This window comes from Filicampus tigris, chromosome 14 (assembly GCF_054856515.1).
Source record: "Filicampus tigris isolate MCC_2025a chromosome 14, RoL_Ftig_1.0, whole genome shotgun sequence".
In the NCBI taxonomy this organism is placed as follows: Eukaryota; Metazoa; Chordata; class Actinopteri; order Syngnathiformes; family Syngnathidae; genus Filicampus; species Filicampus tigris.
Window position 1 is genome coordinate 20271047 of NC_141230.1, and position 19014 is coordinate 20290060.

The 19014-nt window shown below is 41.3% G+C and overlaps 1 protein-coding gene and 1 long non-coding RNA gene across 10 annotated transcripts in view; one reads left to right on the plus strand and one right to left on the minus strand.

The window, feature by feature from the left end:
• The window catches only part of LOC147136756 (mitogen-activated protein kinase kinase kinase kinase 4-like), a 39061-nt gene extending 20924 nt beyond the window's left edge, over positions 1-18137 (plus strand). Inside the window, exons 14-32 of one of the 9 annotated variants that reach the window (XR_015089483.1) lie at positions 28-114; positions 3385-3528; positions 4587-4805; positions 5503-5612; positions 5752-5921; positions 6022-6110; positions 6811-6992; positions 7346-7463; positions 8387-8785; positions 9962-10076; positions 10271-10438; positions 10776-10919; positions 12411-12545; positions 12631-12731; positions 13246-13395; positions 13481-13640; positions 14390-14529; positions 14663-15400; positions 15567-18137. Coding sequence is in view for 8 of the 9 variants with exons in the window: in XM_086050915.1 (XP_085907041.1) it covers positions 28-114; positions 3385-3528; positions 4587-4805; positions 5503-5612; positions 5752-5921; positions 6022-6110; positions 6811-6992; positions 7346-7463; positions 8387-8785; positions 9962-10076; positions 10271-10438; positions 10776-10919; positions 12411-12545; positions 12631-12731; positions 13246-13395; positions 13481-13640; positions 14390-14529; positions 14663-14746 (2715 nt within the window). In the remaining variant the exon portion in view is untranslated. Of the gene's footprint in view, positions 1-27; positions 115-3384; positions 3529-4586; positions 4806-5502; positions 5613-5751; positions 5922-6021; positions 6111-6810; positions 6993-7345; positions 7464-8386; positions 8786-9961; positions 10077-10270; positions 10439-10775; positions 10920-12410; positions 12546-12630; positions 12732-13245; positions 13396-13480; positions 13641-14389; positions 14530-14662 lie in introns of all 9 variants that reach the window. The other 8 variants (XM_086050915.1, XM_086050917.1, XM_086050916.1 and 5 more) reach the window with 8 other exon arrangements.
• Positions 5258-6129, minus strand: LOC147136757 (uncharacterized). The gene is made up of 3 exons (XR_015089484.1): positions 5983-6129; positions 5721-5897; positions 5258-5640 (listed from the first exon to the last, which is right to left on the minus strand). It is a non-coding gene; the product is annotated as an uncharacterized LOC147136757 (long non-coding RNA).
• Positions 18138-19014: the final 877 nt, after the last annotated feature.

Here is a 19014-nt window from a genome sequence, read left to right on the forward strand (position 1 = left end):
ACGCTAGCGCCTCCTGTTGGTGAGCAGGAGTACATCAAACGACAGCTGGAGGAGGAGCAGAGGCACCTGGAGATCCTGCAGCAGCAACTGCTACACGAACAGGCCATGCTGCTGGTGAGTCGCGCGTTTTTAAAATCGTTTTTTCGCTTTTTAATCCAAGCATCTCGACTTCCACTTGGAAAACATTTAGGTCCACTGTACAACCGCCATTTTATGACCGCCGTTCATGAACACTTTATAACCACGCATATTCTCCGTCTCTGTCTACTTTGACGACCTTTTAAACATGTCCACCTGATTTAATTTAATACCACGTATGTCCACTTTATGACTTTTACAACCATGCACGTGCACTTTTTCATCACTACTTTTTAAACATATATAGTATGTCCATGTTGTCTTTTTTTATAGCATAGTACCACTTGACCATGAAAAAAACATAATGAAAGACGTAACGTTGTTGTCTCATTTCAAGACATAACATAACAGATTTATGACCATGTTTTTAAACATGTTTTTTTTTTTTTAACTCACTGTGTCCGTTTATGATTATGTTTTACATTCTAGCATTGCTGTATTTGGAAAAAAAAGATGTACAATGCATCCATCTTATGACAACTTTTTTTAAAAACTTTTATTAAGAGCGTCAGCCTAACAGGAAAAAACATGTCTACGTACGATGACTTATTTCCTCTCGGGTCGGCTTTGATATTTCTGGAGACGTCAGGGGAGACGTTACCGGTGGAGGTCGGCGAGGGCATTCCCATGCTCGGTCCGTTGAGAGGCCCTCAGCGATGATGTCACCAGGAAGTCAGTCATTCCGCAGGAAAGGAAGTCAGGCTTTCCCATGTTTTCATTCCAGATGTTGCCGTGGTTAAGTCGTCTTAGTCGTAGTAGGATGACTTAAGAGGTGGCAGGTCATGATGTAGTCATCATGTGATGCAGTGGTACGGGGGATATGCAAATAATGAAAGGAAGTGAAAGTTAGTTTCCCATAATGTAACTTTTTACATTAGCTCCATGCCCGTGATCAGATGTCCAATGTGTAGTTTGGGGACCATTTGTGGCCAACAGCTTTTTCGTTGTTGCCTATTGTTAATCTATCCCATTCATTTGTTGAGTTTTAACTGTATGTAATCCATTTGAAAATGTATGACATAATAGAAAACTACACTCATAGAGCTAAATTTAAATGTGAATAATTATCAAAGTTAATTTAAGTTAAGTTTAAATTACTGCGGTTTGGGTGCTTAAATAAGGAAAACATTTACTAAAAGTTGAGTACTATTAAAATTGAAATCGTAAAATATTTAATCACATTAACACTTAATACAATGTTCCTTGAATTTGCATAATTTGCGAATGAGTAATTGTTTAATTGAGTTCATTTTTAACTTCGTTTTTAAAAACTAAATTACAAATGAAATAAATGAATAGAAATTCAAAAGCCAGCAAAAAAAAAGAATGTTATTTTATTTAACTTTAAAATGTTATTTAGGTTTTTTTTAAATGTGCTGTTGGCCACAAATTTACGTTTTTCTTAATTTCCTTCATTTTGTTTTTAATCAAATTGAATTAATATGTACGTAATTCAGTTTAACTTAGAATTATAAATTGACTGATCAGCATTTTTAAAAATGAGGAAAATGTAAACACCAACTAAAAATGCAATTGTACTTAAACCTGTCTAGCTTTTTTTTTTTTTTTAATGAGCTGTGCACTACACACGTGCTTCTTACCTAATTAATTACCTATTTTCCCTCATGGGATCACTAAGGTGTGTCTGTTGATCTACATAATTTAGATTTGTGTCCTTGCGTCCTTAGAAGCGAGTATATAAGGCAGCCTAAATTATTAATAGTTTATTTTATATTTTTAGCATGCTGCGTATTCTGCGAGTACATTGAAACATGACCCGTACGCATCAGAGCAACAAACAGTATCAATTCTCCTCCTGACGAATGGCGTAATGTTCCGGAACATTCTTTGGCTTGATGTCGGCACTCAGGAGTACAAATGGCGAGAGCTGGAGGAGCAACGGCAAGCCCAAAAGCTCCAGAAGCAGCTTCAGCAGCAGCAGGCCTACCTGCTGTCCCTGCAGCACCAGCAGAACCTGGACCCTAGTAGTCCCAAATCTGCCCCCAAAAACCCGGAACACAACACAGAAGCGGAAAAGATCACAACCGTGATTGAATCCGAGTCGGTCGCAGAGGTGAAAACGCTCAGGATGAAGCTTTTTTTTTTTTTTTGTGCTTGGGGTGTGCTGCTGCTGCTGCTGCTGCTGGTGCTGCTGCTGCTCGTGTGGGAGCTAATGCTAACTATTAACAAGGCTAATCAATTAATCAATCATCTAATCGTGTGATTGATTTTTGTTGTGAGCTAGAACGCAGTAGAAAGTCTCACATGCATTTACAGTGGAACAAAGTTCCACACAAAGTGAAACACAATCTGTTGAATTCCACATGCAAGTGTGTTGAATTCCACATGCATGTCCACTTGATGACAACTTTTTAACATTTGAGTGTCACTGCACCATATAAGAAAACATGTATGTCCACTTTAAGACAAACATGTTTAGCTTAATGGCATCACGATAACCAGGGAAGAAACTTGTTTTTGCTTTACCACAACTTTTTAAAACGAGAGTCACGTCTGTAACTACGGTTCTATGAATCCCGAATGACCGCCAGGGCGTCCTGTCACTCGGAATTCTCGTGTTCGCGCGAGAAGATTCCATAGGAAACGAACCTCAGGTGACACCGGAACGTATACACGTCCAGTGTCATCCAGGTGTCACAAGTGACTAATTTAGTATGCATACTCAAACTGCGCATGGCGAAGGGAACATTCAGTGCTTTAAACACCGCCCCCTGGCGGTCAGTAGAGATGAAATAGAAATAGAGACACTATAGTGTCACTGTATAAGAAAAAAACTTTTTTTCCACATAATGTCCTCTACAAATTTTTAACATTAAAAACATATCCACTTTTAAACAGCTTTTCGCTTTAACATTCCATGTATGTCCACCTTTTGATGAAGTTTTTAACATGATAGTGTCATGTATTAATAATAATAATTGTCACCTTTAGGACAACTTTTACAACCTCTGTGGAGTCATCACAAAAAAACAAGCTAAAGAAAAAAAAGTACAGTACACTTGATCAATGAACTGAGCAACATTTGCTGGCGTGTTGAAGGTTTGGGGTTCATGTTGAACTTGGCAGGTTCCGCTGAATGTCTTTTGGCATTTCCCTACGTTCTGGATCGGTGCCCGATTGGTGCGGTGGAACAAACATCTCTACGCTTGGGATGGCTGTGGACTAACAAACTATTCATACCGCCTTCCAATTGATGCTGATACTTCCTGTTTGTGTCTTCTCCAGGCGGACGAGCGCTACCGGAAGAACATCCAAGGTTCTCCCCAGTCGGCGCAGATCAAGCCGCCACAACCGCCAGTGCCGCCGCGGTCCGAGTCCTCTTACCCCAACGGGAACGCCGAGGCCATGCACCGACCTGTGGAGGCGCAGGTAAAAAAAAGAAAAAGAAAAAGACACCCCAGTGTTTCTTGCTAATTCCACCTAGGACACATGAATTTTACTGGGCAGGTCTTGTGTGAATAGGCGCACAGCTGCAAGAACCCATGCTTGAAAAGACCGCAAGTCTGCTTTTGGTTCAAAATGGCCATTTGAGTATTTATTTATTTTTTTTTTAAATTCAGCCCCTGAAGCCAGTTTTATTTAGCAACCTGAAATTTTAGTCTGCATGTCACAATGATCCCTCTGCCAAGTCAGCATTTTATGGTCATGTGGGTCATTTTCCACTGCCAATTCTTTTGAAAATTCAGCCCCCAAAGCGAGTTCTCTTAGCAACATGAAACTTGGTAGCCATTTTTATTATGAGAAGAGACCCCAAAAATTCCTAATAAGCTATGCTGGAAAAGTTACTGCCAATTTGGTCTGAAGTGGACGTTTTAGGGTCTTGTTGGAAGTTTTCTGGGGTCTATAGAATTTGGGGAATATTCAGCCCTTAAAGGCAATTAACACGTAACACAAAATTGGGTGGTTCATGTCTATCATGAGTAGACCCACAAAAAATGTTTCAAAAAGCCATGCCCCCAAAAACACAGGGAGCCTGCCATTTTGATTCGAAGCGGCCATTTTATGATCACGTTGCTAATTTCCTGGTGTCCATAGAATTTTTTTAATGAAAATTCAGCACCTGAAGGTAGCTTCACTTATTCACACAAAATGTTATGGTTCATATCTATCACGACGAGACCCACAAAGAAGTCTCAAAGAAGCTCTGCGTAAAAAGACACACAAAGACCAATTTTGTCTCAAAGCCTAGTTTCTTTTGGTTGGCTTTCATCACTTTAAACTGTCATCCTAACCTTCTTTCTTCCAGCTTCCTCCCCTTCTTCTTGGTGTTCTAGATGCTTCAGGAGATACCATCTCACTCCGTCTAAATAGTTGTTTGCTACTTGTCGAAACTGACATGTTCTTTTTCCCAATAAGGTCAAAGGACAACTTTTCTGGAAGCTTCTGCATGCTCACCCTTCCCCTGCAAATGTTTTGTTTGTGTCAAGGTGCGGGCCCTAAAAAGCGGCGGCAACCCGCCACCGCCGCCCGCCACCGGCGTGTGTCGCTCGCACTCCTTCACCGAGCCTCACCGTCACCCTCCATCGTCATCATCCTCACCTTCATCCTCGTCATCGTCACACCACGCACGCACTGACGCACAAGCCCACCCTCAGATTAGACCCCATCAAGCAGTAACCCCCCCTTCTGCAGAAGTACCACCCAGGGTAAGCACAGGACCGATTGTAGATGCAATTTGACCCTAAGTGACATTTCATAGTGGAAAAAGGAGTCGTTTTAAAAGTGTAAGAAGTACCGCAGTGAAATGGCTAATATTTGCATTCCTTGCACGGATTTATATTTCAATGGCCTTACAATGGCGCTTAAATAAAATGAAATGATTAAAAAGATCTTGAAATATCGTAACCAATAAAGAAATACAGTATACCGGTAATTATGATGTTATGAATCCGATATCACGTTTAATCAATGGGTTTTAATACGTAATTAAAGTTTGCCTAAAAAAAAAGCAACCCAAAAATTATTTCAAAATTCAGTAAACAATAACTGAATAGATTCAATAGCATTTGTACAATCAATATTATACAGTCATCTTTACCAATCATGCCCACGTCATGAAAGTTTCAATTTATTACAGGTCATCAAGATGCAAGCTTTATGTCCATAATAATGATGATAACAATTCCCTGACTTGTCCTGCTTGGCAACCGCTGCACTAACTGGCCTGAATTTTCTCCTGCGTTATGGGGATTATCGTTATCAAATGTGTGGACTACAAACCACGTGGACTACAAACATGGCAGCTAGCTACGGGCCACTTTGGAGAGGGCCAATGGGATGTCACGTTCCGTCCTCTTGTCTTTTTTTGTGTATCAACTGGCGGATGCTTTCATCACAAAAAAGGTCCCCGTCAGGACGACGTCCCGCTCGCCGGTGTTGCCGAGGCGAGAGTCGCCTCATCGCCATGGCAACACGCCGCACGCTGGCCCTGTTGTCAACCGCAACGCTGGCAGGTAACTAACCGGTCTTCATGGCTACTCACTGTAGAAATGAAACAAAGTCCACAGAATGCCCCAAAAAATTCACACAATACACGGGCAAATGCACACTGAAAGACTGACCGCGACTGCGCGTTGTGTCCTGGCTGTACAGTGCGGCCGAGCCTCGGCTGTTGTGGGAGCGAGTGGAAAAAATGCTTCCCAGATCTGCTGGAAGTGGTAGTGGCAGCAGCGGAGGCTCCAGCGGAGGCTCCAGTTCCTCCAGCAGCTCGTCCAGCAACTCCAGCTCGCAGGCTGGCTCTGGAGAAAGATTCAGGGCCCGCTGTGAGTGCTAACATTACACGCGTGCTAATGCCACAAAACAAAGCAAAAAGTCAAGGCTGACTTATATTTTTTTCCACCGTGGCTCGTTCCTCCATACCAGCCTCCTCGAAATCCGAGGGCTCGCCCCTCCAGAGGCCGGAGAACGCAGGGAAAAAACCCGAAGAGAGGCCGAGGCCCGGCAGACCAGCGGTGAGCGAGGGGTTAGCCGTTTAGCCGGCTAGCCGACGTAGAGCTAGAGCACGTAGATCAGCACTCTTTTCTTCCCCACTAATAAAAATAAACTCTTTCGACTGACCATGTTCTAGTGATCTTTAGCGTTTGTTCAAAGTTGACTTATGGTAGAAATTGCTCAAAATTGACAATAACTAATTTTGCCGTTTGTCAACTTCCAGCAGTTTTTTACCTTGCCGATTTTTACAGATTTTTTTGTTACCATGTAGCAATTCCTAACAATTTAAAATTTGTCAAATTCTTGCAATTTTTACCATTGTTCTGTTTAAAGTTGGCACTGCTGCTGAAATGTATTTATTTAACTTTACAAAGTCTCAACTTTCGGTGATTTTTACAATACGTCAACTTAAGCCATTTTTACCATGTGTCAACAAATTTCCAACTTCAGGTGATTCTCTTCCATCTGTCAGCTTCTTGCTTTTGCGTTTCCTTGCCTCAACTTTTGCCAATTTTAACCATGTGTGAAATTACATTCTTATCACTGTTTGGAATAACTCACTAACTTTGCCTCCCGCAGCTCCACGACTTCATCTTTTGGCTTCTGATTGGCTGGCCTGCCTTGGCATAACCCCGCCTCTCTTCTAACAACTTCCTGTTTCCAGCAAATTGGGCATCAATTTTGAACCCTTGTTTGTTGTTTTTGTTTTTTTTTACCTAGCAGGACCTGACTGCGCTCGCCAAGGAACTCCGTGCGGTGGACGACGTCCGTCCCCCCAACAAGGTGACGGATTACTCGTCGTCCAGCGAGGATTCGGATACCACGGACGAGGACGACGACGAGGAGGTGGACCAGGAGGGCGGTGAGGAGTCCACCTCGGGCCCGGAGGACTCCAGAGCCGTGTACGTGTGCCAACCTATTTTAGATCAGCACTGAGAGGGTCCAATTTACTGCTGCCGTCCTCATACATGTGTTTATTGTTCATTATACTCAAAGTACTATGGATGGTTTCAGAGCGTCATAAGTCACAAACTATTTAACTATTGCATAGTTTATGTATTGTTGAATTTTTAATTTGCTTAGGGCTTCATTGAAACCGTGCACAAGTACATATGGTATCATAGAAAATTTACTCCAGTATGTTTCTAGTTACAACTAAACAGTGATTTTGTTGTTGTTGTTGTTGTTCAATTTTGATAGTCCGAAACTGTGGTCATCTAATATTTCCAACCGTTAATTGTCTCCTCGTGGGCAGGTCGTCCCGGCTGAGTAACGGCGAGACGGAGTCGGTGAAGACGATGATCGTCCACGACGAGGGCGAAAGCGACGCGGGTTCCACACCCTGCAAAGACAGCACCCTGGTAGTCCGACAGGTACCCACGCCCGAAAACACTCGGCGCTTGCATGTTTGCATCACCTGGATTTTTTTTTTTTTTTTTTTTTTCTCCCCCCTTCATTTGTTCATTGTGCACCACCCCCGGTGTCCCGCTTTGCATGCTGTGTTGATTATCTATTGTGTTGCTGTAGGTTAAACAGGGTGGTGCTAATGCTACACATTATGACACTATTGCAATTTTCAGTAACGGACATCTTTATTCTTGCAGAGTTAAATGGTATTTCTTAACGAAATTACCATTTTATTCTATTAACATTTATTTACAGTATTACTTTGAGGGTGATAAAATAACTTCATGAATGTGGTTATCCAAGAAAATATATATTTTTAATTACTTGACTAAAAAACCCAAGAAACTTTTTTTTTTTTTGGGCCGGGGGTGGGTAAAATTAGAAATGTCACTTCCACGCAATGTTTTTCCTCTTTCTGCTGCCTTTTTTTTTTTACTGTAACTGGTAAAATTGTCTTTTTTTCCTTTCAGTCTTTGAAAGAACTTTTCACATATGTTACGTTTTTCCCTTTCGTCAAATCATAACTATTTTTCTCTTAACCGGCGGCTGTGTCTCAGTTGGTAGAGCGGGTCGTCCAGCGACCAAAATTCGATTCTCTGCTCTAACTGTCGAAGTGTCCTTGGGCAAGACACTGAACCCTAAATTGCCTCCAAGTAGGCGTTGAGAAACTGTTCTCAATATCCTTACCTGATCAAACAACAGAAACAACAGGATTATAAAGTTAGAAATAGTTTTTTTGTTGAGTTAAGACTTGTCTAGTGAATGTACGCCAGCTTTTCTCATCAAATGTGACTTGACCAGCATTAGGCCTTAATTCTGGTAAAGTGCTGACTTCCCACAAGTGTGGTTGTTACTAACCAACTAACTTGGCGTTTTGTCCCGCCTGTAGGCTAGCCACCGTAGCATAGCTAACACCTTCCCTCCCCCCGAGCTGCTTCGTAACACGTGTAGCGGCAAAGTGGTGTACCCCTCTTTCTACTTCCAGAGCGAGCACAAAAAGAGGCCCGCCAGCTCGGCGTCCAGCCCGGGCCTCGCCCAGCACGCCCCCAACCCCCTTCATCACCAACACCACCACCATCACCCCCACCATCATCATCATCATCAGCAGGCCGAGCGGAACGGCTTTGCCGGCCGCATCCACCTCCTGCCGGACCTGATCCAGCAGAGCCATCATTCCTCCCCGTCCTCCTCCCCTTCCTCCCCGTCCTCCTCCTCCTCCTCCTCCAGTCTGGCCAGTCCCATCGCGTCTCCCCAAAGCCCCCTGGACAAGCTGGCCCTCCTCATCGAGGTACGAAAGTGGCTCGCTTAAGCCCATTGGGTGGGGGGTACAGGGGGGAAGGGGGTTCGGATTGTGTCTCCGGTGTAAACTACCGTAGTCGAACTGCGATAGCTTTTAGTCACGGTAGCCATATTGTCATGAAAAAGCCACCGCTCATGAGGGAAAATTGTGCCGTTCTGCTGTAAACTTTATCTTCATAACATTTGACTACTTTATCGTCGTAGTGGTTTGGTTCTCGTCAAACTACCAATTTATTTTTGCTAAATAACAACTTTTTTTCCCCCCATTAAAATTGCTTCTTCATTCTCGTAAAATTCAGACTGTAACTGCAGTCACCATATTATCCTCATAAAAGTGCTCTTTTAGGATTTTATTCTTGTCAAATTCCAACTTTATTCTTATAAAACGACTCCTTCATTCTCATTAAATTGCTACTTTATTTTCGTAATGATACTACTTTATTTTTCGTAATGTTACGCTTTTTTCCTGGCAAAATTGCAATTTTATTTTTGTATAATGATGACTTTGTTTTGTTGAATTACAACTTATGTAATTACGAAGTTATGCTCTTGAATTTTTACTTCATTTTTGGGAAATTATAACTATATCCTCATAAAATTATGACGTAATTCTTTAAGGTATCAATCATTATTCGTTTTTTTTGTCATGAAAATTCTTTTTTTTTTTTTTCTCTAGTAAAATTAATGTCCTGTAGTTAGTGGTTTAATGACTTTTACTGTATCGTATTGCTCCCAGATAAATATTATCTACAAACCAATTCGGCAATTTCATTCCATTAAAATTAGCCAGAGGACGATGAAATTCTGTGTATATTCCCATGACGTGGGTGTACTTAGTCAACTGACTCGTATACAATATCCCTCATAGCCATCAATATGAGGCACGAGGGGCAGATTTCTGGTGAGTTTCAATCAACATTTAATTGATGTCCAAATATTGTCACAGTCTACAGAAGGAACAGGACGGGTAACAGTGTCCACCATTTTGTCCAAATCCACCATTTTGTTTGTACTCCCCGGAATGAACCATTGTGTTTTGTTTGCATGCATCATCAGCCTGATCGTTTTCCTGTTTGTTATAGTTTTGAATAAGTTGGCGTCGCGGTCAAATGATGATTTTGTTTGAATTTGTTTTCTTGCGGTTGTGCGCGTGCACCCCCTGCAGAGTCAGTCGAGCAACAACATGCAGAAACACAAGTCGTCGTCGTCGTTCACGCCGTTCATCGACCCGCGTCTGCTGCAGGTGTCGCCCTCTGCGGGCAGCGCCCTCAACAACGTCGGTGAGTTTGCCCACAACATTCTGTCCACGTTATTGTGGTGAAAATTTAGGAACGGACGTCATTAGATAACATTTTTTGATTGCAGTATTAAGACTTTTCTCGTTATCTTGTTTTTTTTCTGACGTTACACTCTTCGCATTATGACTTTTTCATGTTTTAAACTTGTTTAAATCTACGTTATATATATTTTTTAGGCTACGGCAACGACGCTCGTCTGGCGGAGGCGCTGAGGGCGGACCCGTCGCGCAAAGGTTCCGTCGTCAACGTGAACCCGGTCAACACGCGCCCGCAGAGCGACACACCCGAGATCCGCAAGTACAAGAAGAGATTCAACTCGGAGATCTTGTGTGCGGCACTCTGGGGTGAGAACGACTGTGCTGTGATGACTTGAGAGATTTTTTTTTTTTTTTTTCTAAAATGAAAATGAAAAAATATTATTCGTACTGCCCCAACTTTTTTTACTCAAAATATAAGTTTTAAGTCCATTCTTTTAGAATGACCTAGTTTCAGGTCAATTTACAACTTTTGGATTGTTGTTTTTTTATTTATTATTTTATCAGTTGGTTTTGTTTCATCTTCATTCTTGTAAAATGCGAGCATGAAATGAGGCCTTTACCATATCTGTCCTCCCCCCCGCAGGTGGCGATGTTGTCTTGTATTTAATTTTTAATTCAGTCATGTTATTTTGTGAAATTCCAGGGGTGAACTTGCTGGTGGGCACCGAGAGCGGACTGATGCTGTTGGACCGCAGCGGTCAGGGCAAAGTTTACCCGCTCATCAACCGGAGACGTTTCCAGCAAATGGACGTGCTGGAGGGACTCAATGTCCTCGTCACCATATCAGGTACACACGCACACCAAACACACACATGCGCTTATGGATGCACGTTGCAATTTTATTTTGCATCAATCACTAATAGACTTGAGCACCTCTGTAAGATTTTTCCCGCACAATGTTACATTTTTCTGTTATTATTTACTTTATTCCCATTATGTCTGGTAGTTCTCAAAACTTTGTTTCTCAAAATTTTCAGGGATATTTTACTTTAATTTTGTTTGTTTTTTTGTCATAAAATTGCAATTTGTTTTAAAAAAAAATTCTAGTAAATGTCAGATTTTTTGGGGGGGGGGGTCTGTATAATGTCACACCCACTATATATTCTCCTCAAGTGATGACTTTTTATCTTGTAAAATTGTCTTTTATGTAAAATGAGGCCCTTTTTTTGTCATAACTTGGTTGTGAAATTTTGAATTTTTAGCCCTTAAAAATGTTAGGGTTTTTCTTTGTAAAATAAGTTGTCTTATGTTAAAAAAAAATAAATATGAATAAAAAAAAAATCATAAATTTGACTTTTTCTTGAGAAAATGGGAACTTTGTCATAAAATTGTTTTTTCTTTTATAAAGTATTTTTTCTCATAAAATAACTTGTTTAATCTCATGAAATTTAGGATTTATTCCAAGTGATTTTTTTTTCTTGTATGTTTTTTTTTCTTCTATAAGGTAACATGTCTTGACTACTTTTTTCCATATGATTTAACTTTTTTTTATGATTATTTTTTGGGGAGAAAATTCGAACTTTTGTCACGAAAAGTTTTTTTTTTTTTTTCCTGCGCAGGAGTCTGAACAGACACACAGACAAATGTACAGATTGAGTGTAGTGTGGCAACACACAAGTTATCAGTCAAAGGATGTTTGGTAAATATCTTTTGGTGGGGATGGCGTCAATACATTTAGCGTGCGTTTCCATCGTGGAAGGAACAATGTCTTGTGGTCGAAAAGTACACACGTCAAGGAAGCTTTCATCAGTGTTGTTGTTGTTGTAATATGCGTGCGGGAGCGTCGACAGCCACATTATGTCGAAATGTGTCCACAGCAGCAGCTGCACTTGACATGTTATGTGACAAGATTCATGTGTGACAGGATTTTTCCACGGTTGTCATCTGCCGTCATCTACTGTGTCATAGTAGCAATCCTTTAAGGTTACCCGCTTTTATTCTCGTAAAGTGGCAACTTTTTTTCTGGCGAAATTTCCAATATTTTTTTTCTTGTAAAAGTCAGATTTTTGATTTGCTGCCTTGTTTGCCTCTCTGGAAATTAGGACTTGTTTTTTTTTCTCTCTTACTGCAAGCTTGTTTTAATTGCATTGTTGTGAAATGTTATTTACTTTTTAAATCTCGTAAAATTGCAACTTTTTCTCATAAAATTTAAAAAAAAAAAAAATGTATTTAGACTTTATTTCTCCTAAAATTGAGCTATTTCTCCCAAAGCTTTTTTTCCCCTCTTGAATTTTGGATGTTTCTGTTACGAAATGATCATTTTGTGAATGGTGTTCAGGTAAGAAGAACAAGCTGCGCGTTTACTACTTGTCGTGGCTGCGGAACAAGATTCTGCACAACGACCCCGAGGTGGAAAAGAAACAAGGCTGGACCACCGTGGGCGACCTGGAAGGTTGCGTCCACTACAAAGTCGGTCAGTCCCACAAGCCTCACCCAAGCCTCATGTCTACACAGCGTTACCCTTTTCTCTGTTCTTGACTTTTAACTCTCACCCGCAGTCAAATACGAGAGGATCAAGTTCTTGGTTCTGGCCCTGAAGAACTCTGTGGAGGTCTACGCGTGGGCGCCCAAACCTTACCACAAGTTCATGGCCTTCAAGGTGAGGAGTCGATCCGGATCCGACAAAACGATGCGGGTGCTATTGTTGTAGAATCTTCCAAAGAAAGGTCCATCTTTTTTCTCACTAGAATGAACTTTTTTTCTTCTATAATGTACCGTACTTTCCAGACAGTAAGCCGCTACCTTTTCCCCACTCTTTGAAACCTGTGAAACCGTTTATTTACTTTAAATGACGAGCTTCAAGCCGCCAATAGATTTATCCATAGTCTTTTCTTTATCGGTTCTTTATGGTTTTTGCAACCTATTTGTCAGAATATGATTTGATTTTTTGTGAAATTGCAATTATTTTCTTGAAACATGAAGCCTTTGTTTGCTTTACGTATCTTTTTGTACAGTTGTGATTTTTTTTTTTTTCCCTAAAATTGACTTTTTTCTCATTTCTCATAGAATTACAGCTTGATTTCTTTTTTTTCCCTCTTAATTTTTCCTTTTTCAGTTGAGCTTGTTGGAGAAAATTGTTCACTCTTGTTTTTTGTTTTTTTTTTGGACGGCAGTCTTTTGGCGAGCTGGTCCACAAGCCCCTGCTGGTGGACTTGACGGTGGAGGAAGGCCAGAGGTTGAAGGTGATCTACGGCTCGTGCTCGGGCTTCCACGCCGTGGACGTGGACTCCGGGGCGGTCTACGACATCTACCTGCCGACCCACGTAAGAAAAACTCCAAAAGGCATTTTCTCCTTCTTGATGAACGAGGCGAGGCGGCTGATGCGGACGCTTTGCTGTGTGCTGTCAGATCCAAACGCACATCCAGTCTCACGCCATCATCATCCTGCCCAACACGGACGGCATCGAGCTGCTGGTTTGCTACGAGGACGAGGGCGTCTACGTCAACACCTACGGACGTATCACCAAGGACGTGGTGCTGCAGTGGGGGGAGATGCCCACCTCTGTCGGTGAGATTGCTGACCGAATTGCTCACCAACAACTCAAATTCAAATGGCCATTTTGTTTTTCTTGCAAATGCATGAATTTTTTTTTATCTTCTTACTTTTCTCAGAAAATTCCAGCATCAATGCTGTACAATTTCTGACTTAATTCTCTAAAAATGGCAATTTCTCTTAATTTAATTTTTACATAAAATGTAAGACTTTTTTTCTTATATTGTAAATATTTTTTTTTTTTCTTTTAACCATTTCTCTTGAAAAAGTTAGGTCTTTATTCTCGTTAAATGTCAGCTTTTTTCTTCAAAATTATAACTTCTCATGCTGAAAAAAGATATTTTTCTTGTAGATGAATTAGGACTTTGTAAAATTCAAACTTTCTAGTAACGTTTATACTTAATTCTAAAATTCCACATTTCACCATGCAAGAGAATATGTTTTAGCATAAGCTGATCTTCCTCACCTCCCAGTCTCATTGAAAAAATGTTTTTCAATTTTTGACGTTTTCTTGTGTAGGCCAAAACATTGACACCGCATCTTTTTTTTTTTTTTTGCTCATTTATTGGCAACTTTTCTAAGCAATTGTTGGACCATGAATTTCTGTATTCTTCAAACTGAAAACACATTTTGTTACATTGGGCCCTTAAGTTTTGAGTCGTCGCCTTTAAAAAAAGATCATTGTCACCAACCTTGACCTTTCCACAGGTACATACTTCCATTTTGCTGTCTGAATATGTTTATTAATTTTGTTTTTTTTGCAGCCTACATCCGCTCCAACCAGATCATGGGCTGGGGCGAGAAGGCCATCGAGATCCGCTCGGTGGAGACGGGCCACCTGGACGGCGTCTTCATGCACAAGAGGGCCCAGAGACTCAAATTCCTGTGCGAGAGGAACGACAAGGTGAGCTTAAAGTTCCTTAAATCCAAATCCAAACCCGGACCTGTCCGAAATGTGGTTTAGCCATAAAAAGTAGAACGTTGTGTTCATGAGCGTGTGTGTGTGTGTGTGTGTGTGTGTGTGTGTGCGCCCTCAGGTGTTCTTTGCCTCGGTGCGGTCCGGAGGGTCCAGTCAAGTCTACTTCATGACGCTGGGCCGAAGCAACCTGCTCAGCTGGTAGATGTCTTCCTTCTTCTTCCTCCTCCACTTCCTCTTCGTCCTGCCCCTCCGCCTGGCCTTCGCTAACACTGGATCTCAGAAGCCGACCACCTCTACAACCACAACCCCACCGGGCCCCGACGGGGCCCGCGGACGAGGACTCCACGTACCCTTCCGTGACAGGAGGAAGCGGTCAAATGTGAATTCCCAGAGAAGGAAACCCCCCGAAAAATTTGCTGGCGCTCGTCATCGTCGTCCTCGTGGTTTTTCCCGGACTTTGAACGTCTTCTAACCACCGGAAAAGTTTTAACCAGTCCATAAATGTGTGTCAATGTTCTCGTGTGACTGGGATGATGGATGGTGATGAAGATGATGATGATGATGATGAAGCCAGACCTGATGATGATAATGAAGTACATTGTCATGGCGATACACAAAGTAGGCGGGGACTCATTTTGGGCAGGAAGTGAGGGCAAAAAAAGGACAAAGTGTATTTTTTTTTTTTTCTTATTCCTCCCACACGAGCGTGAATATTTGTGTTTGACCTTATTTTATTTGTTTTTATTATTATTAATAATAATATTAATATGATTATTTTCCAATGCACATCCACCCCTTACCCGCTGTCTTGCTTGCTTCCACCCACAGAGGGCGACATGCTGTCTGCACAGAATGTGTGAGTACCAAAAAAAACGAAGTCAATAAAGTTGTGTATGTACAAAAAAAATATAAATAATTTTAATAATATCTGTGAATAGGAAAAAAAAAAATGATTTATTGGTGAGAAAGTGGGTGCTTTTGTTAAGCATGAGATGATATCCTAGTGTTGTGGATCTTTGCAGTTGGAGCCAGATCACAAAAAAAATTGAGACGGGAAAGAAATAATAAATCCCCTGACTCCTGTTACCATGGCGACTGTGGAAGCCTTTGGAAGATGCCATTTTGTGTTTCGGGACAACAGCTACCAAAGCGACGATGATGTCGCGGCAAACGGGCCGAGCTGGATCACAGTGGCATGAAATTAAGGGAAAAAAACTCATTGGACTACTGTTACCATGGCAACCGTGGAGGACTTTGGAAGATAAAAAAAACGGCGACTCAACCCACACATGGACACCGCGTCGTCTACCATAGCAACGATGACGAGGATCTCATGGCGACGTTTCAGAAGCTGGAGCCGGGTCACTCAGACAGGAAGTCCTCCCTGCAATCTTGTTACCATAGCAACCGTGGAAGACAAAAAATCTGGACACATGGGTGCCATTTTGTGCTTGGGTCAAGAGGTAACAGCCAAAGGATGTCACAGAGATTAAACTGATGTTCGAGAAACGGTGTCCTCCTCAGACTCGTGTTACCATGGCAACTGTGGAAGACAATGGTGAATCAAGCCCCCGCACACCTGAGCACATTGTTGTGTTTGGGACAACAGTTACGGATGGCAACAATGACGTGGCTGTCATAGCGACCGTTCCCGATGCTTCAGAATCTGTAGCTGGGTCACAAAGGCAGGAAGTCCTCCCTGGACTACTCTTCACCGTGGCAACTTTGGAAGACACAAAATGGCGGCTCAACTCCCTGACACTTGGAGGCCATTTTGTATTTGGTACAGTGGACAGCGAGCAACAATGTCGAGGATGCGATGGCTATGTTACGGATGTTCTGAGAAGCCGGAAGTGGATCACAAATGAAGACAGAAAGTTGAGGGGGGGAGGGAAAAAAAAAAAACGTCCCTTTGCTGTCACCAAGGCAACCACGGGTGACAATATTTTGCCTTTTTTTTTTTTTTTGGAAACCGTCAACATCCAAGCGAGGATCAGGACAGGTTCAGGTTATTGTAATATTTCTTTACTTTCAAACCCTGTTGATTTTGGACACCTTCTGACTATTTAGGCGTAAAAATTGAATTTGAATCTTACTCACCAGTCAGCGATCAGCCGCTACTCAAGCATTCACGAAACCAGTCATCTAGCTCTTGGGAAGAACCCTTTTGATTTCCGATATCGTCTGACTAGAGCTCAGACTCGCACCCAAGATCCACATTCGATATTTGTATTGGCATTAGCCAGCAAATTAACTTGAATAGGTTACTCAAATTACTTTTGTCGGAAAAAAAAACCCAAAACATCACAGTCCCAACACATGAAAAATCCAATTTGATCACAAAGGTCACTGGAGTGCACTTAAAGCGCTTTATCTTGAGCATGTTTTCAAAGCCATATTCCCATTTATATTCATGTCTTGTTCAAACATAATGGAGGGAGCATGTCAACTCACGGGAAGGCTGCCCCTTTTTAGTTGAAAACGACTTACTTAAACCTCCTGGATCTCGCACGGGACCCTGGTCAACAGCGGAAGAAAAGATATCTTTTCTCTTTGGCGCCGTTTTAAATCTTTCTACGTTGCTCCTAGCCTCATCCGCCGAACTAGTGCTAATCTCGTTCGTCTCTCAGGTACAGCGTCCAAGTTTGGAAACTCCCTTCCATCTGTTGCTAGGATGATGTTAGCTAGTCAAATATTCCCGTTGCCATGAACATTTCCGGACGAATTTAGCGCAAACGTCGCTTTCACGCATGTGTACTCGCCACATTCCTCTCTGACGACAATGACACGTTCTGACTTGCATGGGAAAATTATGATTCGGCGTTGGTTTTCAATGGCCAATTCACTACCCCTTTCGACTCTCCACCGATTCGTGCACACCCCTACCTCCGAGCGATTGTTTAAGGGGTCGAAATGTATTCAGAAATGAAAGTGGTTCCGGTTCCTTGCCACGTGTCAGTGACTAGTCGGTGAACAATTGCTACTCTTCAATCTTTCAGGAATCATCAATTTTCCAGATCCAGGCAACAACGTTTTTTTATTTGGAATATCCTCGGGTGACGGTCAATTTATCTGGTTTTCGAAGACTGAATTTGTACAGGTTCCCGGTTCTTAGTCCCGCCTCAGCCTCTAGCCAGTTTTTCCACCACGACACTTTAAACATTTAGGAACGATCGTTTTTCTTGATCTTGTAAGGACCCGATTGATTTCGAAAAGTGGAGACATCGTCCAGTGGGCTGTGTTGCGGTCGTCGATATCGCTAATATTGTAAGCGTCGTCCATGTGAAAGCGCGTGAACTATCGATGTTGGGAATCACTTGAAGAGTTATCTACAAAGACATTGTAAAGCTAGCTAGCAGAGGCCTGATGCTAGTTTTACCGTTTTTTTTGTTTTGTTCTGTTTTGATCTTTTGGTGTGATTACTTCGTAAAACACCTCCACAACGTTTTGTTCAATTGTGCATTTATTTGACCATGCGCTCACTTCCTGTCAGCTCCCGCGCTAACGGTACTAACAGTGCTAACGTGTGTGCGCTACAGGATGTTCTCTCTTTGTTTCTTTCAATAAACTAAAAAGAAAACATTTGAAGAAGATGGGATGTCTTGGTTTTATTTTCATTATTTTTATTACACTTTTGTTCCTCATATGTTACTATTTTTTTTTCTCGTAACATAACGAGAAAGGGATTCTTGTAACGTTATTTTTTTCTCATAGCATCTTTTTGGTCTTAACATGCCTTTTTTTTTTAGCAATGACTTTTATTTTAAATATTTTGTCAAAACATTGCCACTTATTTTTGCAACGTTACAGCTTTTCTCTCATAACACTTCAAATTTGTATTGTAACGCTACACTTTTTTTTTGTTTACTTTTCTCTTACTCTTCTCATAACACGACCACTGTTTTCCTGTAACATTACTTCTTCTCCCAGAATATAAATTTACACACATTTACTTGAATATTATAACTTTTTTCCTCATAAGATGACCTTTTTTGCCCTTTTGTAATATTACTACATTTCTTTATCTTCTAACTTTATGACTTGTAATACTACAACTGTTGAATTTATCCTTGGACATTTCAACTTTTCTTTCATAACATTACAAATATATTGGTAACATTACCGCAATTTTCTCATCACATTCCTTTTTTTTTTATTTAAGTTATTCTTGTAACATTCCGACTTTTCTCCCATAACATTACAAACTTTCTTGTAATTTAAATAATGCAATATTTGTCGTAACAATAGACTTTTTTTTTCCTCAAAACTTTACGATATTTTTCTCACCCTTACGATTTATTCTCATAATAATACAACTTTTTTTTCTCTCTTTATTGAACACTTATTCCACTTAATATTTTGAATATATTGTCGCAGCGTACTGACTGTATTTTTCTTGTAAAGCGACAAATGTGTCCTTCTAGAAATGGCCCACCTCCCTTGCGCTGTTGTGGAGTACAAAGTGTTTGG